Genomic DNA, 17,000 nt, shown 5'->3' with positions numbered 1-17,000 from the left:
ACCTCTTGACCCCCGCTCTTCTCACAGATCAAACAAAGGCTCAGCCCAGTGCCCACATTTCCGTTCTCCAGCGGAGTAAATCGCGATGACTTCCTCGTTCAACCCACTCCTCCCACCACATATTGTTCCTCCCAGCGAGCCAGATCAGCGAGGGACTCCGATCCCGTTTCCTCGCAAGAATGGATCTTTTACCCCCGTCATCCGGGACGCCATGTCCCTGACCAGCTGGCTCCTCCTAGGCGCCGTAATTCAAGGCCTGGCATGTCTACTCTTCGGCTCTCGCGCAACCATTCCCGCCCTTCTCATCCTCATCTACCGAGTCACCGACCATCTCCTCATGACCCTCAACATCACCCGCAACCGCTACCTCGACCATGTCCTCTTTGCCAAAGCAAGTCCTCAAATCCCCCCCCCAAACGGCACATTCGGCACCGAGCCGTCCCGCGACAAGATCGTAGTCTTCCACCTCGGCGTCCGCAGCCACCACCCGCTCGGCTTTCTCGCCCCAGGCATGAAGGGAATCGCCGACGAGTTCACGGCCATGGTGAGCGAGATGCAGGCGGACCCGGAGAAAGTGGGCCTTTTGGGAATGTCCCAGTTCTTGAAGCAGGAGAGTGTTGCCGGGAATGAGATCCTGACGATCTTCTACCTGCGCGATTACGAGTCTTTGCACCGGTTTGCGTATGGGAAGTCGCATATGAAGGGGGTGCGGTACTTTGCCGATATCACCAAGAAGTGTCCGCATATTGGGATCTTTCATGAGACATTTGTGGTGCCCAAGGGACATTGGGAGGCCATTTATATCAATATTGAGCCGACGGGGTTGGGAGATACGTGGTTCTTGGTGAATCAGACAGAGCAAAGTGACCATGAAACTACGGCAAAGGAGAGGGTGAAGAAAGAGGAGAAGGGAAGTGGCGCGCAGGCTTTCATTCGACCGCTGGTAGATGCTCGCTCGGGTGTTTTGAGATCAAAGACTGGGCGCTTGTCAATGAAGAAAATGGAGGAGGCCAGGCAGTATGATCAAGTATTCGGCGAGACCTGAGGCTGACGGGAGCCTAAATGATTCAACTACTTAATGGATGGTGATAGCGGAAATCTGCTACCACTGCAGGTGGTCGACCTGTAAATCAGTCAATTTCGCGCAGGAATTCGAATGTTAATAATGCTTGTATGCGGTGGTACCACGAAGATTCGAAATAGATCTTTCCCATTCCTTTGCCAGTTATAACTCGAAAGGGTGGGAGGATCTTAGCCAAAGCCAACCACAGACACACATGTGGCATGCTTGGACGATGCTCGAGCTCCATGGGTAAACATTCAACCAACCTTCTATTGACGGAGCTTTCTCCTGACAAGCGAGGCATAGATTGAAGGTTCCGGGCTGGACTCTCAGCTAGACCATGAGCAGGCTGTCAATTCCCCGTTCACATGTCAATCAAAACATACTGCGTTTGTAAATCTCAATCACATACTCGTTGATTTACAGCGGACTCGAAGGAGAGACGTAATAGTACGGAAATGATGCTTCGGCGCCGAAGCATACACCTGATATGTGGGGGGTTTGCGGATAATCCGTAGTCCTGATTGGCTTGCTTCCCTGCGGCTGTATTACATCTGTAACAAATGAAAAACGCATCTCGTATTCGGCGCCGAGACCCTCGGAGGATGCTGCTAGCGGGCGACAAGCATCACATCAACCATCAATGGTGAAGATGTTATATAAACACTACGCTCTCTCGGTATAAGGGCAACTTGTTACAAGAATGCCTTTAGACCGGATCACACAGCCCTTTCATTCTTGTTTCAAGTCGCAAGATCATCCTAAATGTCAAACTCAAAGCCTCAAGAAGCCTACCTCCTCAACGAGCAATCTCGCCCATCTATAGAGAGCAAAGAGGCGGCTACGGATTCTCCAGAAGATGATGCGCAGTACCCAACAGGAATGAAGCTGAAAGTCATTTTCACTTCCATTATCATGGCCATGTTCCTGGTTGCTTTGGTGCGAACCCTCTTCCAATGTTTTGGGAATATTTGACCACCAGGATTGAATTAGTCAACTGACATCCCCGTGCATCAACATAGGATCGGACAATCATCGCGACAGCCGTCCCCCAGATCGCCAATCAGTTCAACGCTCTCTCAGACATCAGCTGGTATGCCAGCGCATATCTGCTCACAAGCTGTGCAACCCAATTGCTCTGGGGCAAAATCTACACGCTCTACTCGACAAAAACGATATTCTTAATCGCGATCCTCATCTTCGAAGTCGGATCCGCTCTATGCGGCGGTGCACCATCTTCCAAAGCCTTCATAGTTGGACGAGCGATTGCCGGAATGGGCTCTGCAGGTATATTCTCAGGATCGTCGATCATTGTTGCACAGATTGTCCCACTGGCCAAACGGCCCATGTACGTTGGCTTGATGGGATCAACATTTGGCATCTCGTCGATTGTTGGGCCATTGATGGGTGGTGCTTTCACGGATAAGGTCACCTGGCGATGGTGTTTTTATATCAATCTTCCCATTGGGGGATTCACTATGATCGTGCTGTTCTTCTTGCTGAGAGTTCCAGCACCTCGCGTCCTTCAATCGAGTGGGTGGAAGCAACAACTTCTGGGTCTCGATCCACTCGGCACTGTATTGTTTCTACCCTCAATCATCTGCTTCTTGCTTGCTTTGCAGTGGGGTGGCTCAACTTACGCCTGGGACAACGGGCGCATCATCGCACTCCTTGTGCTGTCCGGTCTTTTGATGATTCTGTTCGTGCTCGTCCAAATCCAACTAAAAGACACCGCTACCGTTCCTTCGGCAATCCTCAAACAGCGCAGTATTCTTAGTGGAGTTGTCTTTGTGGCGTGCGTCGGAGGCGGACTCATCTCGATCCTCTACACACTTCCACTCTGGTTCCAAGCCGTACGAAGCACATCGGCCGTCAAATCCGGCGTCGATACAATTCCCCTCGTCCTCTCACTCGTAATCGGGGCAATCCTTTCCGGAGGAATCATCACCGCGACAGGATACTATGTCCCGTGGATGTTCGTGGCCGCCATCTTCATGTCCACCGGGGCGGGCCTAATGACAACTTTCCAACTCGACACCGACCATGCTGCCTGGATCGGATACCAAGTTTTATTCGGGTTGGGAATCGGCTTCGGAATGCAACAATCATCACTTGCAGCGCAAACTGTCTTGAAACAAGATCAAGTCCCCGTTGGCATCTCGCTCATGTTCTTCGCGCAGTCTCTAGGTGGTGCAATCTTCATCGCTGTCGCCCAGGCACTCTTCCAAAATTATCTCAGCGCTAAAATACCTCTCATCGATGGTATCGATGCGGCGAAAGTTCTGGCTGCCGGTGCGACTAGCTTGTCAAAGGTCGTTCCTATGGGGAAGCTCCATGATATTTTGCTGGTCTATAATGAGGCGCTGCGACGTTCTTTCATCGTGACTGTAGCTGTATCTTGCTGCATGGTCTTGCCCTGTCTAACGATGGAATGGAAGACGATCAAGAAGGACAAGAAAGCTATGCCAAATGCTTAGGGTCAAGGGGTAGTCTCATTCTTTTATGAACTGGGGCGATGCGTCCAGAAATGAAGACTTGGGGCCCAGTACATGGTCCTCGAATGTGACTTTTCTGTTGATTGGGTATCAAGCGAACTATAGGGTTTTGCGCAGACATAAACAGCTCAGACGACGGGATGTAGACTTGTTGAAGCGGTCCAGGAAGACCTAATGAGAACTGGAAAGGGGAAGGCCTGCAGAACGCAAGAAGCCCATGCGGGCTCTAGCCCAGATACTTATGTCCATCTACCAGTTCTAGCCGGCAGACTAATTCAAGCTCTCAAAGTTTACTTAGTCTTAGATAGACCTAGTCCAGTCTGTCACCCGAATTCCACTGCTCTATCATTTTCTATACACTCTGAATTATCATTCTTAGCCCAATCTCGATTCTGGCAATGTGTCAATACATCACCCTGTAGGGCGCGTTTCATTCTTCCTACGGCTTACATTCGATTGACTTACTCCCTTCAAGACCATCGGTGTTTGAGCCGGGCTTCCCGACAAAGTATACCACCCAAAGATGGATCCGCTTTCATTCCTCAGTCATCGATCTGGAAAAAAGATCGAGTTGTCGAACAGAATCTATGGCACGAGTTAATACAGAAAATCATCGTATCCCCAGAAACGAAAAATAGATCTTTTCTATAGTCAGAATGAAGAAACACAATATCTTCACCACCTTCTCGGACCTGGTTGCAAGAAGCGTAAATATTTTGTTGTGAGGGATCATTTACCCCGGCATGTTCCAAGACACCACGATCTAAGACGAGGCTAGTCTTAGAAGATGAAAGATGTCTGGGTCTAAAGAAAAGTCTCGAACGGATGGATGGAGCATGCGAATGGGCCGGGTATCAGCGGGCACATCCAACAATGGATTCAAATGGCAGTGTCCACAACCAGGCCTTGAATGAGCAAGGAGACATTCTCATCCTTGTCGCATTCATCTATCGCGTCAACCAAGATGTGAACTCCAGGTGGATTTCCACTCATTTTCAGTCGTCTCAGTGGCTCAATGATCAGCTCATGCCACTGTTCGTACAATGCTCGATTGTGGACTCGCCTGTTGGCAGCGATCGCATCATTCACGAGTGTTCGGACATCCGGGAAAGCGTCAGCAAGTTGAGAGGCGACCGAGGTAGCAATTTTCTTAGCAGATCTGAGATCATCTCCATTTCGAGAAAAGAAACCACTCGCTCCAAGGTGCCCGAGTTTGTCATACTTGCAGGCTCGGGTCCGAGCAACGGTGATTTTTCTGATGCCAGCTTTTCCCTCGAGCCAGTAACTTCGTTTCTTGGGCCCACTGTCAACCTATTTCTCGGTATTTCCGAGGAAATCTCGACGTGTGTTTCCTAGATATGAAGACGAACGCTCTTTGCTCGCTGTATAGAAGGTAGCTTCTCTGGAAGATCGTCGAAACTGGGCGGTAGATTGTCGTATGCGTGTGGACTGAGTTGTTAGGTACGGCCTATGTGACTTTCGATCGACGGAATGATAGAATCGCGAATCTCGTTGAAAACGACTCACAACTCTACTTGAACATCCATATATGGGTGGGTTGCCCGGGAAGGAGAAAGTACCGTGGGTATCTTCCGAATTCCCTGAGTTTTGAACAAGCTGCTCTGTCCGGGGCTCCATGACTTATGACCCTCTTTGGTGCCGTAACGACGCAGACCCCAACCGACAGCGCTTGACCCATCTGTTTGAAGCTGAATTGTTGATCAAGGCACTGCGTGAACACACTTGGCCAGAAGAAAGCCACTTGCAAATGGATCCAGTTGTACCCAGTCTTCGCTGCGGCCCGGCGGAAGGAAAGATCTCATTCAGCGGGCTTCCGTGGTGGAACTTCTTGGCACTTGCCCCCCAGCAAAATAGTTGGCTGTTTCTGCATGTTTTTCCAATTTCTCAGTTTGCGCCGCCACCTGATGCTTCACCGTAGTCGTACAGAGCAAAGCTACGATATCACATCTCCATGTCTTAACTGAGTAATAGGCTCGACGAATCCCCTCACGAATATCCCGATATTGGGACATGCGCCGAGCCCGCTTGATAATCGACTAGGCCAAAAGATTGACCACCATGCCAAGCTTCCTGTCTAGCTCCGTCAGCTCGAGGCGGCATTCTATCTCCGAACAAAATCTTTGCATAGATCCAAAGGCCTCATATGTTTCCAAGACAGACTTTTGTGACATATAAGGTATTGAGGTACGAGACTGTGAAGGATTGCCCAGGGATTATGGGAGAATAAGTTCGGCGATGACTCTGGATGAAAGAATCCAGGTAATGATAGAGTTTGGCGCTACCTTTCATGAAGATGCCACGCAGGTGAAGGAGTCTCGCAGTGTCGAGATCTGATCGAGAGCTGAAACTACCTGGCCGTGTTAGGCGGGAACCACCACCTGGGTCTTTAAATAAGCAAGGCATTCATTCGATGCTGTATGTGTACAAACACCTCAATACCTGCGGGTTGGTGACCACCTCCGCGGCATACTAGGCCTGACCGCCTGAGGATGTTCATAGACAGCCCTGTCTGTAGAGTAGTAGACTCAGGACTGGGGCAGAACACGTCAAACAGGGGCTCGGTGATACGGAGATGATCAATCCACCGAGCTGAATATAGACGCTATGGAGGAAGCTCTCGTCGAATCTTTACAAACTCCAGAGCAGTGAGTGCTCCCTTCTTCGACCCAATCCAAAGCAAAACAACTTCTTCTCCAAAACGCCGGACATTGCCATGTAGATGTTGCGAACAAACCCGTGCCGCCAGTGGCCCTTGAAAGAAGATACAGAACGGGGAATCATATCTAGTAATATACATGTAAAAGCGGAAACCTTCGATGGAAGACAAGAAGTGGCAAGCAAGACGTTCTAAGAGAAGTCATGCTACGCCATCCACGATCCAATTGATTTTCGGGAACTCGGGGAGTTTTCTGCGCACAGGAGTCTCACTTGGAGCTCTTGTCCTTCACACCCTCATCCAACACGACCACGCCAAGCTCCTTATCGAGCTGATTCTCACGCTCGCGATGTTTGCGTCCCTCCTTGCTGATCTGACGAAGCCGGCGAATATACACATTGCTAGCGACTTCGAGTTCGTCCTCGCCTCGACCTTCGAGACCTCTCATCCGACGAGTCTTGCACATCTTGTAAAGGGAGTGCCCTTGGGCGGGCGAAAGGTCACTGATCTCGTACTCAACTTCCCACTTGTCGCTGGCACTGAAGCTTTCAGTGGGTCGATCAACGACCTCTCCATTGACCTTGTTACGGATGGTCAGGGCCATGGCAAGAAGCTCGCCCTTCGGGGCAGAGTCTTCGGTCTCTGTCTCCGGCGCCGGCGTCACGGGTGTCTCTTCGACCGGGGCAACGTCGAGGTCGCTGTCGTCTTCACTGGGTTTGAGGTTGAGAAGACGCTGCTGATAAGCATCGATTTCAGCCTTCTTGGAGGTTTGGATGGCTTGAATCTCCTCGCTCGTGACAGGCTCACAAAAGATATACATGAAAGGGGTTGCCGCGTCCCGAGTCTCAAAGTGGAATCGAAGTGATTGCTCGGGGTATTTCGCCGTTGCTTTGTTCAAAATCTCATTCCACAAGCCCAGACTCAGCTCGAACTCCTTGTCTCCGAGAGCAGTGTTTGATGTTCCGTGCAGAGTCTGGTCCATCTCAGGGAGACTGATGTATTGGAATCCAAAGATACGCTCAACATTGTGGAAGGCCACGAAGATACCATCCATACGTCCGATGCGAACTTGAAGAGAATACTTCAAGAAAGCGGCACGGATCATATCGTAGAACTCACGCTCGTAGGATTCAAAGTCTCCGAAGCGTGTCTTAATCTCATAACCCAGACCATGCTCGAAATTCTTGGCATCCATGCGGATGGAAACGACAGCGCGAGTCTTCAGGTCAAACATGCCAGTACCCGGGAGACGGGGGTCATACGCGTCCAACTGTGAGCGCATTATGAAGTCTTTGTAGGTCGAATAGTGGTACGACTCCGGGATTGCTTGCTCCTCCTCAGGTGAGATTTTGTTATCGCTTGACCGTCGGTACCGCTCAAAATCCTCCTTTGGCATAGTCAGAAGCTTTTCCATCGACTTGCCCAGGTTCATGAGGATGTTGGCCGAGTCAAACTCCTTGTCTGCATCAATGGCGTACACACCGTCTTGGTAATGTAGGAACATCGCCGCTGGGGATCGGAGAAGACGAGTGAATGAACGGAGTTTGTCTGGGAATCCCTGAGACAAGGTGCGAGTGTCAATGCCCCGCCACGCAGAAAGAAGATAGTGGAACTGGGAGAGAACAGATGTCATGCTGGAAGATGAGCCGCTGTATTTCTTCTTCTCTTTGATCGCATGGCTCCGTAGAGTATCATCTTTGGACGATGTGATGTATTCCTTCAATGCGTTGAAGTCGAACTCGGTGACGGGCATAATCTGGCCCAGGTATGGGTCAAAGTTGTAGACTCGCGATCGAGGGTCTCGCAGCTGATAGACACCCGGGCTATAGATGGGCTGTCAGATCAAAAGGCCATGCAGATGGGGGTGCATCGGGGTTTCTCACTTGAAAAGAACTCGGTCGAGGCCAAAGGATAGACCTGGCACAGGAGCCATGGGGACATCCAAAGCTTGTTGAACTTAGTTACCATCCCCAGACTATTTTGCTCATTTCGACTCATATCTCACCTTTTAATTTGTCCTTTTCCGCGTCAATCACTCCAGTGTGCTTTTCGCTGATGAAGTTGGCCACATGAGAGAGCTTGCCTTTGGGCCCTCGAGGTCCCTTCTTGGGTGCGGCCTTCTCGTCCAATATTTGGTTGACTTTCTCGATGGCCGCTTTGCGTTTACTTGCGGGACTCGGTCCCTGTTTGGCATCTTTATCACCGGCCTCGTCATTCTCTTTCGTTCGTTGCTGGTCCCGCTGTCTAGCTGCTCGCCTCGCTCTCCTCGCCACCGCTTGAGGGTGTGGGGATGACCCATTTTCGGCTGAGGGTTTTCTGGATCGGTCCTTGTTATTTGCAGCGTCTCCTGAAGCTTCGCCTTGTTGAGAGATGTGCTAATGACGAGATACCTTAGCATCACTGCACAAGCTGTAGCGGGGACACAATGCTGAACAAGGATGTCAACTCACCTTTGGAAGATCTTCCGGCTCCGGTGCTGTCGCCGTCGATGCCTCCTGGGCATTTGCGGAGAGAAGCTTGCCATGCCTAGTGCCAAACTGGGCTCGGTGCAGAGGAACAGGTTGGAATCGGCGCAGACCTGTCGGCGCGGCAAAACGCCGCCGCGCTAAACAAGACCAACAGACATTATCACGAAGAGGGTCTGATACAGACCGAAGAGATGCCCGAAACATACGGAACAAGAAATGGCCCACGGAATGCAGGGGAGTAATTTGAACAATGCCCGGAAGTAATAAGATTCGACGGGACTTTGACCTGTGACCGGCCTCAAGGCTGTTAGATTCGCGCGCCGACCAGATGTTTTTTCTGCTTCGCGTCACCGCCCGGATACTGTCTGACCGCCTCAGGCATAATCTTCCCCATTGGGAAGTTTTCCATCTCTCCAAGTTCCAAATGTGAAGCATAAGTTGGATATGCTTTTGCTTCTTGCCATGAAGAATGACAGGATTTGCAGAGTGTCGGACTAGCCAGATGTTTGGCCATAGCCAGTGACGCTTTCTATTGATGTTAACAATCCAGTTTCTTGTTCGGATTGTTGTCACTGAGAACGGTAGAAACCTTTTGCAATTTGACGACCAAGCAAGCCAAAAAAAGTTACCTTTCAACGCTAGTCACTAGGTAGTTACTAGCTAGTAGGTAGCTAGTAGCTGGTGGAGATGAAGTATCGAGTACCAAAAATCTCTCATAACCGAATTCCATACTCGTAGGGATCTCACGTTACGCCGTCCACGACGCCGTTGCTTCACCAGCAATCAAACCAGTGGATGCCAGTGCACCAACATTTTGCTCGTCGGCCTCCAGATTGCCCACCCTGATGGCTGACCCACCGTCCCTCCGGGCGCACAGTCACCCGAACGTCCAAGCAGAGAGAACCGTCTCCATCTTCGCCCGCCTTTCCTCGCGGAACTGGAGGAATGGAGGAGGAGGAGTCATAACGGGTACCCGACGCCGGAGAAAATCCCGCCCGCCGGCAGAAAAAAAAGTGTGAGCGATTAAGCTTCAAACTCACAACCCACTTTCTACTTTTTTCCGCAGTTGTTCCTCAGATTTGTTTCGGCGAGGTAAGCACTTCTTGAAATTTAGCATTTTCCTGTTGACGTGGACGTCTCTGCATTGAGAATCCCCAATCAATTGCAATGATCTTGGTCTTATCCGTCAACCTTTGAGGGGCATTGATACCCCGCGGTGGACTCCAACATTGAAACATATCTCAATCGCTAACCTCACAACTCCCCAGTCGTTCGAGACACTGCACCTCATAATGGCCCAGGAACAAGTGCGCGTTCTCATTGTTGGCAACGGTGGCCGTGAGCATGCGTTGGCCTGGAAGCTCAGCCAGTCGCCTCTCGTCGACCAGGTCTATGTCGCTCCCGGCAACGGAGGCACTGGTCTGGGCGCTTCCAGCAAGATCGCCAACGCCAATGTCAAGGGAGATGACTACCCTGGCCTCGTGGCTTTCGCGCAGAAGAATGGCGTGAACCTCGTCGTTCCCGGTCCCGAGGCGCCTCTTGTCGATGGTATCCAAGGATACTTCCAGGCCGGTAAGATTCTACCCAGCTTGTCACCCACATGACTCGTACAGAACTCATTGACTGACATTGTTTCGCTCCTGTTCGCTTCATAGTTGGCATTCGCTGCTTTGGTCCATCCAAGGCTGCTGCCCGCATGGAAGGCTCCAAGACCTTTTCCAAGGACTTCATGCAGCGCCACAACATCCCGACTGCCGCCTTTGGTAACTTCTCCGACTATGAGTCCGCCCGCCGCTACCTCGACTCTGTTTCCCACAATGTTGTGATCAAGGCCAGTGGTCTGGCTGCTGGCAAGGGTGTGATCATTCCGGCAACCAAGGACGAGGCACACAAGGCCTTGAAGGAGATGATGGTTGATCACCAGTTCGGCAGTGCTGGTGATGAGGTCGTCATCGAGGAGTGCTTGGAGGGCGATGAATTGAGCATCCTCACTTTCAGTGACGGTTACACGATCTACTCTCTTCCCCCTGCTCAGGATCACAAGCGCATCTTTGACGGGGATCAGGGCCCCAACACTGGTGGTATGGGCTGCTACGCTCCTACCCGCATTGCTCCCAAGGAGGTGCGTGATGAGATCGATCGCACAATCATCCAGCCTTCAATTGATGGCATGCGACGAGACGGTATGTTCTCGAATAGTCTCCCAAATTAAAAACGAAGTACATCATTCTGATACATGGCAGGGTTCCCCTTTGTCGGAATCCTCTTCACCGGACTGATGATGACCAAGAACGGTCCCAAGGTGCTGGAGTATAACGTTCGTGGAGGAGACCCTGAGACTCAGACTCTCCTACCTCTTCTCAGCGCGGACACCGACTTGGCTCAAATCATGATTGCCTGTACCGAGCACTGGCTGGACGGTGTCACCATCAAGGTCGAGCCTAACTACTCTACCACCGTTGTTGCTGTCGCCGGTGGCTACCCCGGTTCTTACGCCAAGGGAACCCCCATCACCTTGGACCCTACGCCCGCTGGATCGTTGATCTTCCATGCCGGCACGGCTCTGGCTGGTAACGAGCTGCAGACCTCTGGCGGTCGTGTCATTGCTGCCACCGCTACTGCGGCTACTCTGGAGGAAGCTGTCGCCAAGAGTTACGAGGGTATTGCCACTATTCACTTTGATGGCATGTTCTTCCGCAAGGACATTGCTCACCGTGCCTTCCGTCAATCTGCCGATACTTCTTTGACCTACGCGGCCGCCGGTGTCTCCATCGATGCCGGCAATGACCTTGTCAACCAGATCAAGTCCTGTGTTGGCCGTACCAAGCGACCCGGTACCGACGCCGTCATCGGTGGCTTTGGCGGTCTCTTCTCTCTGGCTGCGGCCAACCCAGAGTACCACGCCGACTCACCGACACTGATTGGTGCTATCGATGGTGTTGGTACTAAGCTGAAGATCGCTCACACTGTGGGTATTCATGATACTGTCGGTATTGATTTGGTTGCCATGAACGTCAACGACTTGGTTGTGCAGGGTGCTGAGCCCCTATTCTTCCTCGATTGCTACTCATGTGGCCACCTGGATGTTCCCACTGCCACCGCATTCGTCACTGGTGTGGCCAATGGCTGTGTGCAAGCTGGTTGCGCTTTGATCGGTGGTGAAACTGCCGAGATGCCTGGTCTGTTCATCGACGACACTTACGATGCGGTTGGTGCGGCTGTTGGTGCCATCAACACCAGCGGTCCCTATGCTCGTACCATCCTGCCCGATACCAACGCCATGCGCTCCGGTGATGTGCTTTTGGCCCTGGCTTCATCTGGCCCTCACTCCAACGGCTACTCGCTCGTGCGCAAGATCGTCGAGCGTACCGGTCTGGACTTCGCGGCTCCCGCCCCCTTCACCATGCCCGGACAGACTGAAGAGCTCTCTTTGGGTCGTGCCCTTCTCACCCCTACCCGGATCTACGTCAAGCCCATCCTGGCTGCCCTCAAGGCCCACTCCACCGCCATCAAGGGTCTGGCTCACATCACCGGCGGCGGTCTGGTCGAGAACATTCCCCGTATGTTGCCTTCCACTCTCACCGCGGCCGTTGATGTCAGCATGTGGCCGCAACCCCCCGTCTTCCAGTGGTTGCAGCGTTCCGGTAACGTCTCCCCGGCGGAGATGGCCCGCGCGTTCAACTGCGGTGTCGGCATGGTGATTGCCGTTGATCCCGCCTCCGAGGCTGCCGTTCGTCAGAACTTTGAGGCTGCTGGTGAGACGGTTTACCGTGTTGGTGAGCTCCGTGCTCGTGTCGAGGGTGAGGAGGGCTGCGTTCTCAGCGGCCTGGAGTCGTGGAGCGCATGAACATCGCCTTGAAAGGCATTCTCAGAGCTGTTGTTCTTTCTTTCCTCTTCTCAATTATAACGTTTTGATCTGAGAAAATGGTACTTTCTGTTGTATATTCCGTGTTGCGATACTCATTCTGAGTCGGTGTTTACGAGATGTTTTTTTTTGGTTCTTACATACTGGAAGGTTGGTTGTTGTTACGTTTGATGCCGGTCATGGTGACCGTGAAAACTGAAAGGCTTGTGATGGCCTCGAGATGAATGATACTAGGATTTTTCCCTAAGAAACTGAGCCCGATATCAAAGTAGGCAAAAATAAGTGCATCATCCTCTTACAACCAAATCTACTCACCTTACAGCGTTCCTGATTCAACTGCCAACTGCCGACCGTCACCTGCAGGTATTGTTGACTCGTCCTGCTGCGCCCATCTCGAGCAACCTAGGGCTCACGTGTGAGACATACACCACTGACCACGCAGTTGGAGATACCACCTGAAAATGGATACCAAGTTCCACCTGGTCCCCATCCATATATGGACCTGACTACTGTATCCGAAGATCAATCGGATCCTACATACCTTGGTAGTTACCCAAGTGCGCGCCCAAGGTATACCAGCCCATATCAAAAACACACCTCGCGTGGGTCTGATTCCTCCATGAACTCGGCCCTTACCCAGGTCCGAGCCAGCACCTCCAGCTAGAACTCGCACCTTTCAGCTGCAGCCAAGAGCCGCGAATCACTTCACAAATACATTACACTCATATCTAAGCTACACTTACCGTCTATCCGACAAAGCAAGGACCACTGACCTCCAGCCTTTTAAGAGCGAGATACACGCCGAGAGACCTATCGGTGGCTTGGAGACATGGAGGAGTACGTACTACGCAGTACGCACGTAAGCGTGAGGAAGGTAGTATGTACCTAGGACCTACATATCTGCCAATTTAGCGACATACATGCTTCGTGGCGAATCTCGAGTCTTGAGCTTCGAAGCTAGTAAAGATTAAGGAGAGCATGAACCTAGTACTCACTACTCAGTACTTAGTAAGTACCATGTCAAATGACTCACCAGACGACGGGATACTTGGGATGGTGCATTCTGAGCAGGGTTCAAGAATGTGTACATGTCAAGGATCGTCAAGACCGCGAGACAGAACTCGTTCTATAGGAATAAAGACTTGGTGGTTTTGAAGTCAGAGATGAGGGGTTTGCGTTGGTAAGGTTGGGAGTAGCTACGTAGGTGGCAGTTCGGTGAGTTAGGTGGTTGGAATGGCTAGGTAGTTGAGTGATTAAAGGTGATTTCTAGGTAGTGGGGGATGCTAGTAGAGGATGGGGAGGAAGTTAGGAACCGGCCGAGTCCAAGAGAGAACAAAGAGTCAAGGACAGGACCGTCGATCAAAAGGAACCTGGATGCCAAACGTCACTTCACTGAGGGAGGAAATCGAGTCATGCACAATGATTAAAGGCTTCCAATCACTACACTGGGATCAAACTTCAAAGAAGGTGAAAACTGTGATAAAAAAAAATTGAAAAAAATAGTTTCCATTTTCAGGCTATCCGCTTGATAATGCGAGTCCAACAACGCTTGCGATCCACCAATATCTCCATCCTGCCTTTTGATACACCAGGAAAGTATGAGCGACCACAATCAAAGCTTCGAAGAGGAAAAAACAGTGAAGCAGCTTAGAAGCACTTGCGGTGAACGATCGAAGGACCGCTCTCGTCGTACTCCTGCTTGGAGATCCACATCTGCTGGAAGGTGGAGAGGGAGGCGAGAATGGAACCACCGATCCAGACGGAGTACTTGCGCTCGGGGGGAGCAATGATCTTGACCTTCATGGAAGAAGGAGCAAGAGCAGTGATCTCCTTCTGCATACGGTCGGAGATACCGGGGTACATAGTGGTACCACCAGACTAGAAGAGAGGGAAAGCATTTAGGTTAGTCTTTACCCAGCCCGCCCAAAAAAATCAAATGAAAAAAAAAGAGCGCAATGACTGAGGAAACGTGATATAATGCGAGAGAGAGAGAGAGAGAGAGGCTTACCATGACAATGTTGCCATACAGATCCTTACGGACATCAACATCACACTTCATGATAGAGTTGAAGGTGGTGACATGGATACCGCCAGACTCCAGACCCAGAACGTTGGGCTGGAAGAGGGCCTCGGGAGCACGGAAGCGCTCGTTACCGATGGTGATGACCTGTCCGTCGGGCAGTTCGTAGGACTTCTCCAGGCTGGAGGACTGGGAAGCGGTCTGAATCTCCTGCTCAAAGTCGAGGGCGACGTAGCAAAGCTTCTCCTTGATGTCACGGACGATTTCACGCTCGGCGGTGGTGGAGAAAGTGTAACCGCGCTCAGCGAGGATCTTCATGAGGTAGTCGGTCAAGTCACGACCAGCCATATCGATACGGGAGATAGCGTGGGGCAGAGAGAAACCCTCGTAGATGGGGACAACGTGAGTGACACCATCACCAGAGTCCAGAACGATACCGGTGGTACGACCGGAAGCATACAGGGACAGAACAGCCTGGATGGAGACGTAGAAGGCGGGGGCGTTGAAGGTCTCGAAGACGATCTGGGTCATCTTCTCACGGTTGGACTTGGGGTTGATGGGAGCCTCAGTCAAGAGGATGGGGTGCTCCTCGGGAGCCACGCGGAGCTCGTTGTAGAAAGTGTGGTGCCAGATCTTCTCCATGTCGTCCCAGTTGGTGACAACACCGTGCTCAATGGGGTAGCGGAGGGTCAGGATACCACGCTTGGACTGTGCCTCATCACCGACATAGGAGTCCTTCTGACCCATACCAATCATGATACTGAGAAATGAAAGACGAGATTAGCCAGAAGTCCCCCCTCAAACAGTCAGAAACAAAGAGGGTGGCATTTTTTCACTCCGCAAAGTCCTGGTCAATCATGAATACGTAGCACTTGCGATCGAATGCACTGTAATTGCAGACGACCTTGGACCCAGGAGCATTGAAAAGAGAGAGAGAGAGAGAGAGAGAGGCAGAGACGGAGGGTGGGGGTGATCAAATCACACCCAACCCCCCCAAAAAAACCAAGCAAACGGTGAGGGGGAAATTTACCCATGGTGACGGGGACGACCGACAATGGAGGCTGCAGATTATGAGTCAATATGTGAAATATGATGAGGAATCGAAATGGATTCAGTGTTTGATGGTTTGTCTCTCCCCGATGTCTGCATATCATTTGGGTGGCCCTCGAGACTCGAGGACCCTGCCCAACTGGCGAACCGTGTTTGGACCATCCCACACTTGCCGACACGAGCCGACGCAAGGGTGATAGTGGGATGGTCGATCCACGAGGGGAACACGGTCATTATAATCAAGGACCTCGTGGGGGATCCCAGATTGAAGACATCGAGGGAAGACAACCAGAGAAAGGCACTGAAGGGGGAAATCACTTACGGAAAACAGCTCGAGGGGCGTCATCACCGGCGAAACCGGCCTTACACATACCCGAGCTATCGAGACATCAGTAACTGAACCCATTGCATTGCGACGAGCAGGCAATTGGAGGGAGCGTGAGATGAGACTGCCAGAGCATGGTCATGGGCTACCATTGAAGTACTCATGGACCATCGGTGACCAATTCAGTCATGGTGGTGTGGGTGGATGAGGTCGGGACCGCGACCGGGGCGGCTTGACGAAAGAGAGAGAGAGCGAGCCAAACACCCGTCCCGACCAGCTCTGGCAGGCGACCATCCCACGCCATCGACGTTCATCACATACCCATTGTCAATGACGAGAGCAGCAACTTCCTCTGTATGAGACCACTATGTATTAGCATTTGACCTTTGTATTTCACCATCTTGGTCGGCTGGAGGGGGGTTTGGTGCAGGGCATTGGACGTCACGTCAGCTTTGTCCAGCCGGTGGCCCCCCGAGAGCTCTGGAGGGGCGGCTCGGGGGAACGGTGAGGTGGCCACAATGGAGGCTGAGGCGGAGGAGGAATTGCCACTGATGGATAACAGCATGAGAAGCTGGATGGCGATAACGTACCTTCCATTGTGAATGAGATGTAGGACTAGAGTAGAAAGGGTGGATGGATGAGCTCAAGGGCGAGGGGGGAAGAGGGGGGAAAGATGGGAAGAAGGGTATATGGGAGAGAGGAAGAGAGGGTCCGGGTTTGGAGTTTGGGTAAGGGGGGGGGGGGGGGTCCGGGAGAGAGAGAGAGGGAGAGAAAGGAAGCAGAGCGAAGAGTGGAGAGGGGCGGGTTTTTTTTCTGGTTTGGTTGGTTTGTGACTTTGTGCTGGTCCCCGTTTGGGCGTGACTGGGTTGCCAGGCGTGGGAATCGCTCGATTGGGTCCGGTGGTGACTGGCAATAACAGACTTAGCAGTGACTGGGTCTCTGCGTCCACTTGGGGGAAGTGACTACGATCACAGTGCTGGAGCACATTGCTTGGAACGTACTATAAGTGAATAGTCAATACTCAATAGTATAGGCTA

At 51.7% G+C, this 17,000-nt stretch overlaps 5 protein-coding genes across 5 annotated transcripts; 3 read left to right on the top strand and 2 right to left on the bottom strand.

The window, feature by feature from the left end:
- Positions 1 to 85: 85 nt before the first annotated feature.
- Positions 86 to 1,045, top strand: fmaE (monooxygenase fmaE; the record flags this gene model as incomplete). Its single annotated transcript, XM_056932864.1, has 1 exon — positions 86 to 1,045. The coding sequence occupies one exon, from the start codon at positions 86 to 88 to the stop codon at positions 1,043 to 1,045; it is 960 nt and encodes a 319-aa protein (XP_056792823.1).
- A 783-nt stretch (positions 1,046 to 1,828) lies between these two features.
- On the top strand, positions 1,829 to 3,540 carry N7539_003261 (MDR family MFS transporter; the record flags this gene model as incomplete). The annotated part of the gene is made up of 2 exons (XM_056932863.1): positions 1,829 to 2,002; positions 2,086 to 3,540. 2 exons carry the CDS (start codon positions 1,829 to 1,831, stop codon positions 3,538 to 3,540), a joined length of 1,629 nt encoding a protein of 542 aa, XP_056792822.1.
- Positions 3,541 to 6,503: 2,963 nt separating this feature from the next.
- Positions 6,504 to 8,907, bottom strand: N7539_003260 (Pet127 family protein; the record flags this gene model as incomplete). The annotated part of the gene is made up of 4 exons (XM_056932862.1): positions 6,504 to 8,058; positions 8,119 to 8,182; positions 8,241 to 8,610; positions 8,686 to 8,907. The coding sequence occupies 4 exons, from the start codon at positions 8,905 to 8,907 to the stop codon at positions 6,504 to 6,506; spliced, it is 2,211 nt and encodes a 736-aa protein (XP_056792821.1).
- A 1,088-nt stretch (positions 8,908 to 9,995) lies between these two features.
- ade1 (bifunctional aminoimidazole ribotide synthase/glycinamide ribotide synthase) lies at positions 9,996 to 12,550 on the top strand (the record flags this gene model as incomplete). Its single annotated transcript, XM_056932861.1, has 3 exons — positions 9,996 to 10,275; positions 10,359 to 10,886; positions 10,947 to 12,550. The coding sequence occupies 3 exons, from the start codon at positions 9,996 to 9,998 to the stop codon at positions 12,548 to 12,550; spliced, it is 2,412 nt and encodes an 803-aa protein (XP_056792820.1).
- Positions 12,551 to 14,215: 1,665 nt separating this feature from the next.
- Positions 14,216 to 16,560, bottom strand: act1 (actin ACT1; the record flags this gene model as incomplete). The annotated part of the gene is made up of 6 exons (XM_056932860.1): positions 14,216 to 14,446; positions 14,577 to 15,348; positions 15,619 to 15,649; positions 15,961 to 16,016; positions 16,285 to 16,315; positions 16,554 to 16,560. 6 exons carry the CDS (start codon positions 16,558 to 16,560, stop codon positions 14,216 to 14,218), a joined length of 1,128 nt encoding a protein of 375 aa, XP_056792819.1.
- Between the last annotated feature and the right edge of the window lie 440 nt (positions 16,561 to 17,000).

This window comes from Penicillium diatomitis, assembly GCF_028827545.1.
Source record: "Penicillium diatomitis strain IBT 30728 chromosome Unknown utg000003l_segment0_segment0, whole genome shotgun sequence".
Taxonomy (NCBI): Eukaryota; Fungi; Ascomycota; class Eurotiomycetes; order Eurotiales; family Aspergillaceae; genus Penicillium; species Penicillium diatomitis.
The sequence above is the reverse complement of the archived record's forward strand: the minus strand, read 5'-3'. Positions and strand labels throughout refer to the sequence as shown.